The following is an 18,601-nucleotide window of genomic DNA, read 5'->3' as shown; positions in this document are numbered from 1 at the left end:
GTTCCAGGAATAATGTACTGAATAAGCAGTACAGTTTCCTTTAACCAAAAAAGCAAAATGGGACAATGGCATACCTTTCATAGAGGAAACTAAAGAATTAAAGAGGTTTCCATTTGTAGGCGAAATTGGAGAGCTCTTTCAATTGGAGAGTTCACTTTGAGTTGTAGCCGTGGCCCTTATTTGGCCATTAAGAAAAGTAGGAAAGTAAGAGAATAATGAGACAAAGAAAGGAATGCAGGTAGATTATAGGGCCACTGACAAGAAGGAAAAGCTTGATGGGCAAAGTGGTGAACATTCATTTCTGATACATGGAAGCATACCTTACATGTTAGAGGCTCCAGATAGAAACTGTAAATAGGGGTTTCTTCTATCATAGATACTGTATAACCTGCAACAGTCCCATGCCTCCATTGTATTGTTGAATTCTAGAAAAATGTACTTTTTTTCAGTAACCCTATTAAACATTCGTAGAATAGATGACAGAAAAGCAAAGTTACATAGTTAGTCTGGCTGAAAAAAGACAAAAGTCCATTCAGTTCAACCATTAAAAAAAAATAAAGTTATAATCCTACACCCACAGTTGATCCAGAGGAAGGCAAAAAAAAACCCCAGCAAAGCATGATCCAATTTGCTCCTGCAGGTAAAAAAATCCTTCCTGTTCCCCCGAGAGGCAATTGGATATTCCCTGGATCAACTTTACCTATAAATGTTAGCAGGGGCAGACTGACAACTCATGGGGCCCCCAGCAATAGGGGATCATGGGGTCCCTGTGTCCTTGCCCAAACTCAAAAAAGCCTATGAAAAAGGTACCAGGGGCATCTCATGGGGCTCCCTACTGACCCCGGGCCCTCGGGCAGTGCCTGAGTTTCCAAATGGTCAGTCTGCCCCTGAATGTTAGTATCCAGTTATATTCTGTGTATCCAAGAAACAATCCAGGCCTTTTTTTTAAAGCAATCCACTGAGCTGGCCAGAACCAACTCTTGAGGGAGTCTATTCCACATTTTCACAGCTCACACTGTGAAGAAACCTTTCCATGTTTGGAGATTACATTTCTTTTCCTCCAGACGTAGAGTGCCCCCTTGTCCTCTGTGATGACCTCAGGGTAAATAACTCTACACCGAGTTCACTATATGAACCACTGATGTATTTATACATGTTGATCATATCCCCCCTTAATCTCCTCTTCTCAAGAGAGAATACATTCAGTTCCTCTAATCTTTCCTCATAGCTGATCTCCTCCATGCCTCTTATCAGTTTGGTTGCCCTTCTCTGTACTTTCTCCAGTTCCCCAATGTTCTTTTTGTGAATTGGTGCCAAAAACTGAACTGCATATTCCAGATAAGGTCTTACTAATGATTTGTATCGGGGTAAAATGATATCTCTCTCTGGAGTCTATACCTCTTTTAATACAAGAGAGGATTTTGCTCTCTTTAGAAACCGCAGCTTGGCATTGCATGCCATTATTAAAATGAATGTGAATAAAATAGAAAAGTTAATGAATTATATGAAGGTAACATAATGGTAAATAAAGGGGAACTAGTCATTCTGCCCTGATGTTATGGGCTCAGAAGCAGTGGCTGTATCCTCGGTAGTTTTACCCTAGCTGGCAACCTTGATCAAACCAGCATAGATCATGGACTTTTATCTTTAGCTTTTTTTTTTTTTTAGGTTTGTAGCATATAGATGACCATTGAAAAAAATAAAAGGGATGCTTTCTAAGCAGAGCAAATGAGCCACACTATCAATTATTTTGGAAAATTCTGAAATGTTGAGAAAAGTGGAAAGATAGCGCTGGACCCATAGGGGTTATCTTACTGGTATTGTTATATTGAGCTGTTGATGTTGGTGTAACTGATCTGGTTCCTGGCCAAGCGGCTTCTACACCCCAGAGGATCTCCACAGTCTCCTTGGCTTGTACTGTAATGTAACAAGAGTTGAAATTGAAGCGCAACACCACTGCTAAGAGATCCAGATAAAACTTTATTCCAATAAAAGTACAATCCAAAAAAGTATCCAATGTGTTTCGGGGCTCCAAGCACCCCCTTTTCAGGGTGTTTCCAGTGTGAATTACAAGCATAGGCCGTATCAGCAGCTTGTTTGTGGTCTGGCATTTCAAGTTCAATTGTCACAATTAAGAGTCAGTTTACACCTGAATCACATATGAACGCGGTCCACGTTGTGATTCCTGAGCAATCCAATCATTTGAATGGTCTGAAATCACGCTGGATCACACAAAAAGTAGTGCAGGTACTACTTCTCAAAAATGCACTGCACCAAATCACATGGTACTGCGTTCCATGCAATCCAGTGCAGGCATTGAGTTTGCGATCTGTCTTTCGGGGTGTCATTAGGAATATAGTGACAACTGAAGTAGACTGAACATCCGGTGCATTTTAAATGTGGTGCTGGAAAATCGCACGGAACACAGATTTTCCACGCTGCATTCTGGTGTATCCAAGCCCTGAAAGTTTATTGTAGCAATGGGCTTATCTCCCATTGAACACAGGCTCTGTGCCACTGGGGGTTATTTACTAAAGTGGGAGCGTGCAAGTTTTCAGCTTCCAGTTTTTATTGTCAAAGCCTAAATAAACAAGCTGAAGTTAGAAGCTGATTGGCTACCATGCACAGCGGCACCAGATTCTGAGTGAAGCAGTGTTAGTAAATCTCCCCCACTGTGTATTACTGTGGTGTGGACAGTGAGGGCCAGAGGACATTTATGAATTTACACTCAGATTTAGTTTCTTCCTATTTTTAAATTGCTGATCCACTAAACAAATTGACAAATAAACTTGTCAGTTGCTACAATAAACTTTTAATTTGCTTTCTGTTAATGATTTTGGATGTGTGACGAATCTCCTAAAGCCTGAGCATGTGCAGCTGGTTACTGTATAGCAGGGGTGTCAAACTAGCGGCCCTCCAACTGTTGCCAAACTATAAGTCCTATGAAGCATTGCAAGACTGACAGTTACAAGCATGACTGCCAAAGGCAGAGGCATGATGGGACTTGTAGTTTCGCAACAGCTGGAGGGCTGCCAGTTTGACACCCCTGCTGTACAGGATACAAGCCTGGAGTGCTGTTTTCTACATTGTGGATCTTTCCAAGAAGAACATTTAGGGTCCATTCCCACCCAAGCACACATTGTAGTACATGTGCTACCGCACACAAATAGGTGTGACAGGGCCCTTATCATTTCCCTTTATAAAACACACTATACTGTTATTATTATTATTATACAGGATTTATATAGCGCCAACAGTTTGCTCAGCGCTTTACATTATAACGGGAGACAATACAGCAACAATACAGTTCAATACAAGAGGGTTAGGAGGGACTAGTGGTACAAAAGGTAGTAACTGTGGGGGATGGACTAGTAGGAGGAGATGAAGATTCCATTATTAGCTGAGGGCAGGATAGGCTTCCCTGAAAAGATCGCCTAAAAGTGAGCAGAGTAGTTGATAGTCTGATAAATTGGGGTAGAGACTTCCAGAGGATGGGGAAGCTCTGGAGAAGTCTTGAAGACAAGCAGAGGAGACAAGGGAGCTAGAGAGCAGGAGGTCATGCGAGGAGCGGAGAGTACGGTTTGGGTGATATTTGGAGACAACATTGGTGCTGTAAATTGGGACAGAGTTATAAATGGCTTTATACGTTATTGATAATGTTTTGAATTGTATCCGTTGAGCAATGGGAAGCCAGTGGAGGGATTGGCAGAGAGGGGTAGCAGATACGGAACGGTTAGTAAGGTGGATGAGTCTGGCAGCAGCATTCATGATAGACTGAAAAGGGGATAGCCTGCAATGAGGTAGGCCAGTGAGGAGGGAGTTACAATAGTCAAGGCGAGATATAATAAGGGAGTGAATAAGTTGCTTAGTGGTTTCCGAGGTTAGGAACGGCCATATCTTGGAGATGTTGTGGAGGTGAAGTCTACAACATTTGGACAGTGATTGGATTTGGGGTTAAAAGGACAGATGGGAGTCTAGTATTACACCTAGTACCCTGGCATGAGGGGAGGGACTGATGGTTGTGTTATTGATCTTGATGGAGAAGTCAGGGGAGGGGGCACTGGCTGGAGGGAACACTGCAGTGATAGCTGCAAGCCAAGTGCATAAAAAAGGATTTCTACTTGAAATTCATTTTCATGTAATAAAATTAATGTGTTTTACTTGCAATGAAAGCTTGAGAATGCCTTGAAAAATAAGGCATAGAAGGAATCTCTGTCTTGCTACATAGTTACATAGTTAGTCTGGCTGAAAAAAGACAAAAGTCCATCCAGTTCAACCATTAAAAAAAAAAAAAGTTATAATCCTGTACCCACAGTTGATCCAGAAGAAGTAAAAAAAAACAGCAAATCATGATCCAATTTGCTCCTGCTGGGGAAAAACTTCCTTCCTGATCCCCCGAGAGGCAATCGGATATTCCCTGGATCAACTTTACCTATAAATGTTAGTATCCAGTTATATTCTGTCAAGAAAGAATCCAGGCCTTGTTTAACCTCCCTGGCGGTATGATTATGTCAGGAATTTTGTATCAAAAGCGGTACCATTTTTTTGCATGGAAATATGTATTTTTTTTTATTGTAGGCCTGTAATTTAGGAGTAACTCCCTGAAATCTGTCTGAACAAGAGTCTAGTAAACATCCCGGGTATGATAAAACTTGAAACACGAAATCATAAATTATAATTTAATAAATACTCATAAAAAATAATAATATAATAATAATAAATTTAATTCAATAATATAATCAAACCAAAAACACTGAAATTTGAAATATAGCTCCAAGTTCGCACATCACTGAGCAAAGTCGCAAAATCGTTTTCAGTGTCTGATGATGAATTTCTCCACGAATCATTATCACTCAATTCTGCAAGTGGTTCTAATTTACTATCGCTGTTCTCTAGCCGGTCTAAAACCGCTTTTGACCTAAAGGGACACTTTTTGGACGCCGTGGACATTTCTCAGTTTCCAGGCAGAAAGAACAGTAAAAATGCAGGTAGGGCACAGGACAAAGCAGTAGGGACAAAATGTATGTGAAATGCTTTGATACAGCAATGTTTTGCTATGAAATAATCGTTTAAAAAAAAATTTCATTTTTTTTAAATGTTCAAATTTTCCGCCGGTTCCGGCGCCCGTACGTCCCAACGTCACAGGGACCGGAACACGGAAGCCAGATGCCGGCATCGGCCGGAGGAGATGGCCGGGGACGCTGCAGGGGACGCATCGCGGGAGCGAAGGACAAGGTAAGCGCTGTAGGGAATCCCTGTGCAACGCCGCATGGTAAGCCCGAGTGTAGCTCGGGGTTACCGCTTTTCGTACTGAAACTTTACCCCGAGCTACACTCGGGAATACCGCTAGGGAGGTTAAAGCAATCCACTGAGCTGGCCAGAACCAACTCTTGAGGGAGTCTATTCCACATTTTCACAGCTCTTACTCTGAAGAAATCTTTCCGTGTTTGGAGATTAAATTTCTTTTCATCCAGATGTAAAGAGTGCCCCCTTGTCCTCTAGGATGACCTCAGGGTGAATACCTCTACACCGAGTTCACTATATGAACCACTGATGTATTTATACATGTTGATCATATCCCGCCTTAATCTCCTCTTCTCAAGACAGAATGCATTCAGTTAAATTCAAGTTTCTTGTTGTGGGTAGACATGTTTTTGAACATATATAATCATTACTGTGATAATGGAGGCATACATGTCTTGGCTAAAAAAACTTCTTTTTGTGTAATTATTGTGTGTGGTTCTCCAGGCCCAATTTCTATTCTTATCCCATATAAAAGAACTAAAGACTATAAAAAGTCTGTACATACTGGGTGTAGCCAACAGCTAATGAGTTGGTTACATCTCGCCCTGTTGTGGACAGCCATTGCCCACATTTATTTTGTACAGTTATAATAACAGGGATGGGAGCAGACAGGGTTGGCAGCTGTATTTTTGCAATGTGCTCCCTAGAAACCTCAAGTCAGTATTATGACTAAGCGCGCTGGAAAGGGATGAGCACAGCCATACCAGACAGTTATCAGAGACAATCCGTGATGGATGATTCAGCTTTAGATGTGCTTATTGTGCAAATTTCAGGTTTGTTTTTCAAGGGGTTACTTCAGATCACAGTATCGGAACATCTATTAATGACACTTGTTTACTGACTTGACCACATTTGCTGAATTGACATCATTGGCAAACATGAATGCAAGAACAACAAGGGCTTGGGTCTGGTACTTGGACATGACATCACAGGTTATAGTGGTGCAATGACAGAAAAAGAGCCTGGATCTTATGAAATTATTAAAGTACAGTTGCAAGAAAAAGTATGTGAACCCCTTGGGATTACGTGGAGTTTTGCATGAATTGGGCATAAAATGTGCTCTGAATGTCATCTAAGTCACAACAATAAACCATGGCAACATCTAATGTTTGTGTAGTATTATGTTCAGCAGACTGTGTTCTTCTATTGTTGTGACTTAGATGACGTTCAGAGCACATTTTATGCCCAATTCATGCAAAACTCCACGTAATCCCAAGGGGTTCACATACTTTTTCTTGCAACTGTAGATAGATATATAAATATGGATCAGACATAATATTACTAAAAAATATTGCAAAAATGATTCAAGAAAAAGTATGTGAACCCCTTGGGATTACGTGGAGTTTTGCATGAATTGGGCATAAAATGTGCTCTGAACATCATCTAAGTCACAACAATAGAAGAACACAGTCTGCTGAACATAATACTACACAAACATTAGATGTTGCCATGGTTTATTGTTGTGACTTAGATGACGTTCAGAGCACATTTTATGCCCAATTCATGCAAAACTCCACGTAATCCCAAGGGGTTCACATACTTTTTCTTGCAACTGTATAATCCCAAGTGTAATCCTAATCACTAAAGTCTTATATAGGGTTTAACATGTTCATGGAATTTCAATACAAATGTTAAATATTTTTAAAATGGTCGATTTTGTTAAAATATTACCTGGTGATCCTTGTCCTTGTTCAGACATTTCCGATTGCAGAGTGAAACATTTTGGCTCTTTTTCACAATTGTGCTCCTGGATTGTCACCTTGTCACACAGCACTTCCTGTTCTAGATCTGCAACAGGAAATGATAGAAAATCTCACCTAAGAAAATTTCAGACTATGACAGTTATCAACGGAACATTGGTCCCCATTGGATGATACACTCTCACCCTGTGTTCTGCTGACAACTCTAAAATGTTGAATTTTCCCTTACTCTCTGTTTTGATGGCAGGGGCGGACTGACCATTTGGAAACTCGGGCACTGCCCGAGGGCCCGGGGTCAGTAGGGGGCCCCTTGAGATGCCCCTGGTACCTTTTTCATAGGCTTTTTTGAGTTTGGGCAAGGACACAGGGACCCCATGATCCCCTATTGCCCGGGGGCCCCATGAGTTGTCAGTCCACCCCTGTTTGATGGCAATGGTCACCGTGAGTAATAAAGGAGCAGACCTCATCAACAGGGACACAAACATCAACAAAAAATTACCACGGGTCTAACCCTTCTCAGCTCTATCCAAACCTAAAAAGAAAAACGCCTTTACATACACTTTGCTGGCAATTCTGCAAGGATGCAAGACCTGACCATCTCCTCTGCAATGCAGAAGGGGAAAGAATGAAAGTACTATGCAGGCACAACCATGGTTTCTGCATGGCCATGGTATGTCTTGCTAATTTTGTTGTTTAGGCAACTTTCTATATTTTTAGGGAATTATGTTCTTGTCTGTGGCTATAGATATTCTGGCAAATGGATGGTCTATCCAAAAGAAAAAAGTAGTAAGCAGAGGCGGACTGACCATTTGGAAACTCGGGCACTGCCCGAGGGCCCAGGGTCAGTAGGGGGCCCCATGAGATGCCCCTGGTACCTTTTTCATAGGCTTTTTTAAGTTTGGGCAAGGACAGAGGGGCCCCATGATCCCCTATTGCCCGGGGGCCCCATGAGTTGTCAGTCCGCCCCTGGTAGTAAGATTGTTCAGATTTTCTGGTATCAAAAAAGTAGGGCTGGTCAAGGTGGGTGTGGGATGCCCAAATGTGCACACATTGGGGCTGGGTCATTATTTAAGCATTCTGTTGAGCGCTGCGCATAACAGCCCACCAGTCTGTATTTGTCCACAGTACTGGTCTAAAAAAATGACGAGTAGCCATGAAACACATTACTTTAGTGTTTAATAAATTCATATGTTATAAAAAAGTTCATAACGTACTTGGCCTGGTCATTATCACTCATTTGAGCACCTTTGCTACACAGTGGAGTTTTCTTATACATTCCCTAATTACTTAACTTGACAAATCCCAGGCACCAAGGTCATCATGGTGACTAGAAATTGCATCCTGGCACCTGGGTTCACACACTGCCTCTCACTGACTTCAATGCAAAATTGCATTCCATTGACTTCAATGCAAAATCGCATCCCATTGACTTCAATGCAAAATTGCATCCCATTGACGTCAATGCAAAATCGCATCACATTGACATTAATGCAAAATCGCATCCCATTGACTTCAATGCAAAATCGCATCCCATTTACTTCAATGCAAAATCGCATCCCATTGACGTCAATGCAAAATCGCATCCCATTGACATCAATGCAAAGTCGCATCCCATTGACTGCAATGCAAAATCGCATCCCATTGACGTCAATGCAAAATTGTGTCCCATTGACTTTAATGTAAAACCGTCTCCCATTGACTTCAATGGAAAAACTCTTGCCAATAGCAATCATATGTGAACACTAATCTCCGCATGCCACTCTACTCTATCACTTGCGAGTCTGGATGCACCGCTACAAATTCGCACAGGACCCTTTTTGTAATGGCACTCAAAGCACAAAGCTTGCGGATCATGTGTGTGTGATCCACCTCAATAGGAACACATGCTGTAATATCTAGCCTGTCATGTGAATCTGTGAGTTTGAAAACACATCTAGAATCGCTTATGTGTGAACCAGGGCGGCTCCATTCACACCTGGGCATTTTGGGATTGTGGCAGAATCGCGGTTATCACAAAATGCAGGTTTAGGCTCCATTATTTTCAATAGCACCTAAAACATGGTGGGTTTTGCCATAACTATTGCATGGAAAATCGCATTGCATGAAGCTTGTTGCCCAAAAGTTGCATTTCCCTGAGTGCTGACAACCCATCCTACACAAAAAAAACTGGCTTCGACCCTTTTTAGCTGGCTTCTAGATTCAAAGCAAATTTGTCAAGCCCATTTGGAAGGTTTGAGAAACTAATCAGATTTGGGCTACAAGGAGCATTGAAAGTAACCTACATGTAGACATCAGTTACCGCAAGCACTTCTAAGAACAATAGCACAGATACCTTTAACTTGGCTGTGAATTAGTATCAGGAAATAAATACAAGATCATGTAGTGCTAAATTAACTCAATATATTGGTATGCGTTAGAATAAATATTAGTTTGAGCATAAATGAGGGCACAGAAGGTAGGTTCAGACCAGGGGCGGACAGACCATTTGGAAACTTGGGCACTGCCCGAGGGCCTGGGGTCAGTAGGGGGCCCCATGAGATGCCCCTGGTACCTTTTTCATAGGCTTTTTTGAGTTTGGGCAAGGACACAGGGGCCCCATGATCCCCTATTGCCCGGGGGCCCCATGAGTTGTCAGTCCGCCCCTGGTTCAGACACAGTCTGCTAGACAGTATAATCACTATGCCAAGGTTAGAGTTCTGTACCACTAGACTGGAATCAACTCCTAAATCAGCAAAGTCATCAAAAAACAGTTCTTATAAACATTAAGTGCATTGTGGATAAGAATACTGTAACTAAGTGGTGTCCCGAGGCAGGTGTGGGGGGTGTGGCCCGCACTGGGTGACACCGACCGCACGGGGTGACAACGGACCCGCTCCAGGAAAAGGTAAGTTGTAAAGCAAGCCGATGATCCACGCAGGATGGATCTGATCCATTCTGTGGGGATCGTCAGCTTGCTTTACAATTTACCCTTTCTTGGAGCTGTTCCGGTGTCACCCCGTATAGGTTGCATGCCGACGATCCCTGCAGGATGGATCGGATCTGCGGATCAGGGAGCATAATAGATCGGACTCCGATCCATTATGCTCAATCCTAAGATCCGATCCATCCTGCGGGGATCGTTGGCATGCAACCTATATGGGGTGACACCGTACCCGCTCCAAGAAAAGGTAAGTTGTAAACAAAGCCAACGATCCCTGCAGGATGGATTGGATCTGTGGATTGGGGAGCATAATGGATCGGACTCTGATCCATTATGCTCAATCCGCAGATCTGATCCATTCTGTGGGGATCGTTGGAGGGGGTGTCACCAAGTGTTACCGCACCAGGTGACACCAACCCTAGGGACTCCTCTGCTGTAACTGGTTTGGAGTGCGCTCTAAGAGAATGGCTAGGATATGGTGCAATGTCCCCTGAGAGGTACCTCTTAGCGTGAGCAATAGCTAAAGGTCTCTGTGTAGCAGCTGTAAAGGGACAGTCTTTAGTCCTAACTCTTCAGCTGGCTAGCGTTGGGGCCTAGCTGTACCATTGGTGCAAATGAGAGTAGTTCCATTCAAGCCTGCAGGAAGAAATAAGGCTACTAGACAGGGGTGGATTAACAACTCATGGGGCCCCTGGGCAATAGGGGATCATGGGGCCCCTATGTCCTAGCACACACTCAAACCACACCCAAAAAAGCCTCTGAAAGGTACCAGGGGCATCTCATGGGGCCCCCTACTAACCCTGGGCCTTTGGGCAATGCCTGAGTGCTTTAATGGTCAGTCCGCCCCTGCTACTAGATGACTATATGGTCAGTTCCTAAATGGTTCAGTCTGTAGCGGCATATAGTAAATCCCCAGAGCTGCAGCTCACCAGTCCCAACAATATTGCAGCTCTCCATCTGGTCACACAGTCCACTCTCTACTATGCACCCGGTGATTCTGTCTGTCGGCACCCCCAAACTCAGCACTCCAGATCCCGCTCAGGTCACTGATGTGTAGCAGTGATGGTGCAAACTGAACAGCAATATGCAACTCTCCAGGGGCGGACTGACAACGCATGGGGCCCCCGGGCAATAGGGGATCATGGGGCCACTGTGTCCTTGCCCAAACTCAAAAGAGCCTATGAAAAAGGTACCAGGGGCATCTCATGGGGCCCCTTACTGACCCCGGGCCCTTGGGCACTGCCCAAGTTTCCAAATGTTCAGTCCGCCCCTGCAACTCTCTGGTCCCTCTCACGGCAAGAGGAAGTTATGTCCTGTTCAGCCCGGGAAAATGCAGCCCTTCCCCTCCTCCCTGCAATCTCACCTCCGAGGAACATACAGTTGCAAGAAAAAGCATGTGAACCCCTTGGGATTACATGGAGTTTTGCATGAATTGGGCATAAAATGTGCTCTGAACGTCATCTAAGTCACAACAATAGAAGAACACAGTCTGCTGAACATAATACTACACAAACATTAGATGATGCCATGGTTTAATTGCACATAACATGTAAACATTCACAGTTCAGGGAGGAAAAAGTATGTGAGACCCTAGCTTAATGACTTCTCCCAGAGCTAATTGGAGCCAGGAGTGAACCAACCTTGACTCCAATCAGTGTGATGATATTGGATGTGTTGCTGACAGCTGTCCTGCCCTTAAAAAACACACACCTGTTTTGGGTTTACTGGTTTCAAGAAGCACTGTCTGATGTGAACCATGCCTTGCAGAAAAGAGCTCTCAGAAGACCTACGATCAAGAATTGTTGACTTGCATGAAGCTGGAAAGGGTTACAAAAGTATCTCCAAAAGCCTTGATGTTCAATGCGTCCACGGTAAGACAGACTGTCTACAAATGGAGAACGTTTAGCACTGTTGCTACTCTCCCTAGGCGTGGTCGTCCTGTAAAAATGACTGCAAGAGCACAGCGCAGAATGCTGCATGAGGTAAAGAAGAATCCCAGAGTGCCAGCTAAAGACCTACAGAAATCTCTGGCACATGCTAACATTTATGTTGACACATCTACAATAAGGAAAACATTAAACAAGAATGGAGTACATGGGAGAACACCACGGAGGAAGCCATTGCTGTCCAAAAAGAATATTGCAGCACGTTTGAAGTTTGCAAAAGAGCACCTGGATGTTCCACAGCACTACTGGCAAAATATACTGTGGACAGATGAAACCAAGATTGAGTTGTTTGGGAAAAACACACAACACTATGTGTGGAGAAAAAAAGGCACAGCACACCAACATCAAAACCTCATCCCCATTGTAAAACATGGCGGAGGGAGCATCATGGTTTGGGGCTGCTTTGCTGCCTCAGGGCCTGGACGGATTGTTGTCATTGATGGGAAAATGAATTCCAGAGTTTATCAAGACATTTTGCAGGAAAACGTACGACCATCTGTCCGCCAACTGAAGCTCCGCAGAGGATGGGTGATGCAACAGGACAATGACCCAAAGCATACAAGTAATTCAACAAAACAATGGCTGCAACAGCACTTAATACACCTTCTGGAGTGGCCCAGTCAGAGACCTGACCTCAACCCGATTAAAAAGCTGTGGCATGACCTTAAGAGAGCGATTCACACCAGACATCCCAAGAATATTGCTACACTGAAACAGTTTTGTGAAGAGGAGTGGTCCAAAATTACTCCAGATCGTTGTGCAGGTCTGATCTGCAACTACAGGAAAGGTTTGGTTGAGGTTATTGCTACCAAAGGAGGGTCAACCAGTTATTAAGTCCAAAGGTTCACATACTTTTTCCTCCCTGCACTGTGAATGTTTACATGTTATGTGCAATTAAACCATGGCAACATCTAATGTTTGTGTAGTATTATGTTCAGCAGACTGTGTTCTTCTATTGTTGTGACTTAGATGACGTTCAGAGCACATTTTATGCCCAATTCATGCAAAACTCCACGTAATCCCAAGGGGTTCACATACTTTTTCTTGCAACTGTAGTTCAAGAGCTTTTGATCACCGCAGCAGTCTCTCCTCTGGACTACAGTTCCTACAATGCTTTGCTGCCTGATTCAGTCTATTGATCTCTTCCTGCTCAGCAACTCCCTCCTCTTGCTGAAACAGCTGTTAACCAGCACAGGGTGCAGAGAGCTACAGAGAGCAGCTGCAGCCAGTATTTCTCTCACTCTCCATTCTTAGCCAAGCACCTGGCTACATTATATTTTTTAGTGCTTTTGCTATCACACAATGAGGTTAATTTGCTGACGGCAAATATACTGTTCATTGCAAATGACCCACAAGTACACTTCTAGTGCAGCTGTGCTGGATCTGAGGGGGAAATTAGGGGATGCTCTGATGACAATCATGTGCAACTAAAAATACTGTTTTTTTTTATTTTCCTTGCATGTTCCCCTCATATCTAGAACAATTGCACTTGCAGTGCACGGCCTATTTGTCTTTAGTAAATTACCCCAATGTTATTATACTAGAGAATGCAATACAGAGAACACAGTAGAGCTGGAAAAATCTCATTATGCGCAGTTAGTGGTGAAGGAATGGTGTTCATTTTTTTTTTTACTTTTTGCTATTAAGAGCTGATGTCTAAAAAAAATCTGGTGCCTGTGCAGTTTCTTTCCTGAAGCACAGTAAAGGCCCATGTGATGTATAGGATTCAGAAACTATACATCACAGTGACATGGGTATTTACTGTGCCTAATGAGTTGGAGTTGAAAGCACCGCAGTTCTGAGTCTTTCGGATACTGTGCAATAGGGTCTCAGTCAATAGATATAAAAGGCTTCTAATCGATGCTTCTGCTTACTAAGCAAAGAGAATGAAATATCCAAGTACACTGAATCTGTCAGTTGTGTATTTCTGTTACAAGACAATCTCCAGAACTTTAGTTATTTGTAAGGACATTGGTTTGCTTAAAGTGCAGCTCAGGTGAAACCTTTTTCATTTTGGATAGCGTAGGGAAGGTTAGACCAGCCTTTCTTGACCAGGATTTCCGTGGAACTCTAGGGTTCCTTCAGGATTGTTCGGGGTTTCTTGAACAGTGAGCAACTGCTGATTCTCAGATGAGTAGCTACTATGAACAATGATCTTTTTGGTTATTTGTAGGGGAGGCATTCTTCCCAATTACTTCAAATTTAACCACTTGCCTACCGGGCACTTATACCCCCTTCCTGAGTCCCAGGTCAATTTTCAGCTTTCGGCGCTGTCGCATTTTGAATGACAATTGTGCGATCATGCAACACTGTACCCGTATGAAATTTTTATAATTTTTTTCCCACAAGTAGAGCTTTCTTTTGGTGGTATTTAATCACTGCTGGGTGTTTTATTTTTTGCGCTTTAAACAAAAAAAGAACAAAGCATTTGAAAAAAAAAGTTTTTCTTTGTTTCTATTATAAAAGTTTGCAAACAAGTCACTTTTCTCCTTCACTGATGTGTGTTGATGAGGTTGTACTGATGGACACTGATAGGTGGCACTGATAGGCAGCATCGATGGGCACTGATAGGTGGCACTGATGAAGTGGCATGGATAGGCAGCACTGATGGGCACTGATAGGCAGCACTGATAGGTGACACTGATGAGGCAGCATTGATATGCAACAATGATTGGCACTGATAGGCAGCACTCATGGGCACTGATAGGCAACACTGATGGGCAGCACTGATGGGTGGCACTGACTGGCATCACTGCTGGGCACTGACTGGCAGCACTGATGGGTGGTACTGCTGGGCAGCACTGATGGGCACTGCTGTGCACAGGCAGGTGGCACTACTAGGCACTGATGGGCACAGTTGGATGGCACTACTGGGTACTGCGGGGCACAGGTGGGTGGCACGTGTGGGTGGAACTGCTAGGCACAGGTGGGCGGCACTGCTGGGTGGCACTGCTGGGCACTTGTGGGCGCCACTGCTGGGCACAGGTGGGCAGCACTGATAGGTGGCACTGATGAAGCAGCACTGATGCTGCTGCACTGATATGCAACAATGATGGGAACTGATAGGCGGCACTAGTACGTGGCACTGATGGGCAGCACTTATGGGCACTGATGGGTGGCACTGACTGGCGGCATTGCTGGGCACTGACTGGCAGCACTGATAGGTGGCACTGATGAGTGGCACTGACTGGTGGCATTGCTGGGCACTGACTGGCAGCACTGATGGGTGGCACTGCTGGGCAGCACTGATGGGGGCACTGCTGGGCAGCACTGATGGGGACACTGCTGGGCACAGGTGGGTGGCTTTACTGGGCACTGATGGGCACAGGAGGGTGGCACTGCTGGGCACTTCTGGGCGGCACTGCTGGGAACAGGTGGGTGGCACTGGTGGGTGGCACTGCTGGGCACTGATCATCAGGGTACTGATCATCAGTGCCCTGATGATCGATGCCAATCCATCCTCTGACAATTGCTGGTTATCAGCAGTACTCCACTCACGCTGTGAAAGCGTGAGGAAAGTGCAGCCGATAACTGGCAACTGCATTTACCGATGATCAGCTGTGTCATTGGACACAGCTGATCATGTGGTAAAAGGCCACTGTGGTTGGCCTTTTACCACATCACATGATCAGCTGCGTCCGTAGGACACAGCGATCACGGAGATCACCGGGTGCACGCCCCCGGGGGCAAGCATTAGGGTGCATTCTGGGAGGACGTCAGTGCTGTAGCCGTCATTCAGCTATAGCGCGGTTGGCAAGTGGTTAAGAAGCATGCTTCCTAGTGACCATCTCACTAATGTAGGGATCTCCAAACTTTCTAAACAAAGGGCCAGTTTCCTGCCTTTCAGGCTTTAGGGGGCTGAACTATGGTCAGTGGGAGTAGAAGATGTCCTAGTGTAGGTGTGAACAATACCTCACCATTGGTGTCAGTTGCAAAAATTGTGACCCTTTTTGATGTCAGTGGGAATAATACTACCCAATCATTGCTGTCAGTGGATGGATTACTGAGTAAAATAATGTCCCATCACTAGTGTCTGTGGCAGGAATTATGCCCCATTGTTAGTGTCTGTGGAAGGAATTGTTCCTTGTATAAGTAGGAGAAATAGTTCCCCAAGGGCCAGAATAAAGGCAAGCAAAGAGCCACATATGGCCCCCTGGCTACAGTTTGGAGACCACTGCACTAATGTACTGTGAACTTTTGATATAGTAAATATTAGTAAGGGTTCCCTGAGCCTGGAAAGTTATTTCATGGGTTCCTTCATATTAATACGGTTGAATTAGACATTCTCTCAGGGTATTTTTGCTGTGTGCAAGATTTTGAGGTGTCACAGGAACAAAAACAGAGGGGAAATCTTCCAATTGGGGCACCTGTTGCAGTTTGGAGACAACTGCACTAATGTACTGTGAACCTTTGATACCTTAATTATTAGTAGGGGTTCCCTGACCCTGAAAAGCTATTTCATGGGTTCTTTCATTTTAAGAAGGTTGAAAAATACTGGGTTAGACATTCTCTCAGGGTATTTCTGCTGTGTGCAAAATTTTGAGATGTCACAGGAACAAAAATAGAGGGGAAATGTTCCAATGGGGGCACCTGTTCAGGTGACAGTATCTAAGAAGGGATTTCCCTCACTTTGAAGAGATTTTCTCTTTCTTCCTGTTGTCTCTATTGGGCTGCAAGTAATGGGGAAATCTCCCAAACTGTACACAGATGGCCAAAAAAAGAAAATACTTGATTCATTTATTCCCTAATACAATGCTTAAAAAAGTATTGTTTTTTAATGTGATTTAACACTTTTTTTTTACCAAGTACTGTAATTGTATCTTTCTAGATCATATTGAAGAATGACTTCAGTATCGATGTACCTTCTTTTACTTGTTATGCCATTTGTGGCAGCAAAGTCCTCTTCACAGAATCCTGGCTGCAGGATAAGGATCACATCCAAGGGGCTGCAGTTTGGTGAGTAGAGTTTGATAAAGCAGTAATATTCTGGTCATTATGTATGTGTTTTGGCTGTAAATACTTGTAGAGTTCTTGCATAGTTACAGTTAGGTTGAAAAAAGACACATGCCCATTGAGTTCAGCCAGAAGACAAATATAAACAAAATATAATTGAATAGTTATGTAACACACTGCATTGTTACTGATTGTGGATTGCTAAATGGCCACAAGATGGCAGTGCTCTACAGGTCAGTTGACACAGGAAATTGTACAGTAATGCTTAGAATGCTGGGACATGTATGCTGCAAGCAGGATTTCTTCATTCAGTTTAGCTGACATAGAACTACAGATCCCAAGTGAGCGAGCAAAGGGGTAGAAGCACATAAAAGGGGAAAGCCTGGGAACCTGGGGAGAGAGGAGAAGACTGAGGGAGAGAGACAGAATGTGTGTGAGAGCAGAGTGCCAATCCAGTAGGCCTCAGGCTGGATCAGATTGGACCGGAGGACGGAAAAGGGAATTCCAGATCGCTGATCATACTGAAAGGCAGGATAGCCGATTCTGCATGCAAGTAGACTCGGGTTATTGCCATTGGCACCACTATCTCCATTGGAAGACAGCAAGAAAAGGGGGCCCCAAACAGCAAGGCCATCATTTCCACGCTGTTTGTTGAAGGGCCATGTGAGAGAGTTCTTAACCCATACCACACCACCATATGTTACAAGTGCCCTTGTTGTTGCCAGTTACTTAAGTCCAGGATGCTTACAACACAGACAGCCACATAGAGACGCTGTAGCCCAATCAGTCCCGCAGCCTATCTACACCAGTAGCCCATTTGAGTACTTCACACAGTATATCAGCCTTAATCATTTCTGCTTACCTGATGGGCAGGAACTGTATATTATCTCAGGCCTGTTTTATACAAAAAAAGCAATACGTTCCATCAGACTGATTTCCTGCTCATCAAACTCTGTGTGATTATTGTGTGTGTTATAGCCAGGGGGTTACCAGGCCAAGATATTAGATGGTGCTAGAATGGGTTGTGATCCAGCCAGGGCTCAGAAGCTACGGGGAACCCAAAATACTCAGCGGTTCTTGGGGGGGGGGGGCAGTGCTACAGTTATTTGAAACCCACATGATCCTATGCTTAGCAGATTTTCTCTGTGCCTATTGGGCTATACTCCCTATTGCTGTCTGCAAGGCAGCAACATTAAGGCTCCATTCACATATAAGCATTTTAAATTGTGGGCAAAATCGCTGTGAATCTGCCTGCAATTTGAAAAAACATTAAATTTGTGTGCACTCTTGAAATGGCAACAAACTTCAATAACCCTATATTTTCTATAGGTAACACTTTTAAAGCCCCTTATAGGTCATCGTTTTAGTGTTACGGAGGAGGTCTGGTGCTAGAATTATTGCTCTCATTCTGGCATGTGCGGCGATATGTAACATGTGTATCGCAAACATAATTTATGTGCGTACATATGTGGGGGTGGGGGGCCTTGAAAAATTTTGGGGGGCTTATATACTTGAGTGTAACTTTAATTTTTTAAAAATAATTAAAACATTTTTTTACTTAACTTTTTTTTTTTTATCACATAGGGGACAAAAAGTTCCCTTATGATGATTTTTGGTAAAGGTTCTCTTTTTTGAGACATCCAGTGTTTAAAAGACCCTGCATGTCTCCCCTGTGCTCCACTGAATGTAATGCAGTGCTCATCGCACCATATTACATTCTTTCCTGGCCTCAATGGCCGGGAATCTGTCAATGGGGACCGGGAAATGACGTCATCTTA

The 18,601-nt window shown here is 43.8% G+C and overlaps 1 protein-coding gene across 1 annotated transcript in view; it reads left to right on the top strand.

Annotated features, from left to right (window-relative positions):
- PLTP (phospholipid transfer protein) overlaps positions 1-18,601 on the top strand; it is an 88,664-nt gene that overhangs the window by 14,244 nt on the left and 55,819 nt on the right. The window contains exon 2 of the mRNA XM_089673420.1: positions 16,699-16,826. Coding sequence (XP_089529546.1) covers positions 16,712-16,826 — 115 coding nt within the window. The 5' untranslated portion in view covers positions 16,699-16,711. The remainder of the gene's footprint in view (positions 1-16,698; positions 16,827-18,601) is intronic.

Source organism: Staurois parvus, unplaced genomic scaffold (genome assembly GCF_062004578.1).
Source record: "Staurois parvus isolate SC_StPar_1 unplaced genomic scaffold, SC_StPar_1.0 ptg000137l, whole genome shotgun sequence".
Taxonomy (NCBI): Eukaryota; Metazoa; Chordata; class Amphibia; order Anura; family Ranidae; genus Staurois; species Staurois parvus.
This window is presented reverse-complemented; position numbering and strand designations above follow the sequence as displayed.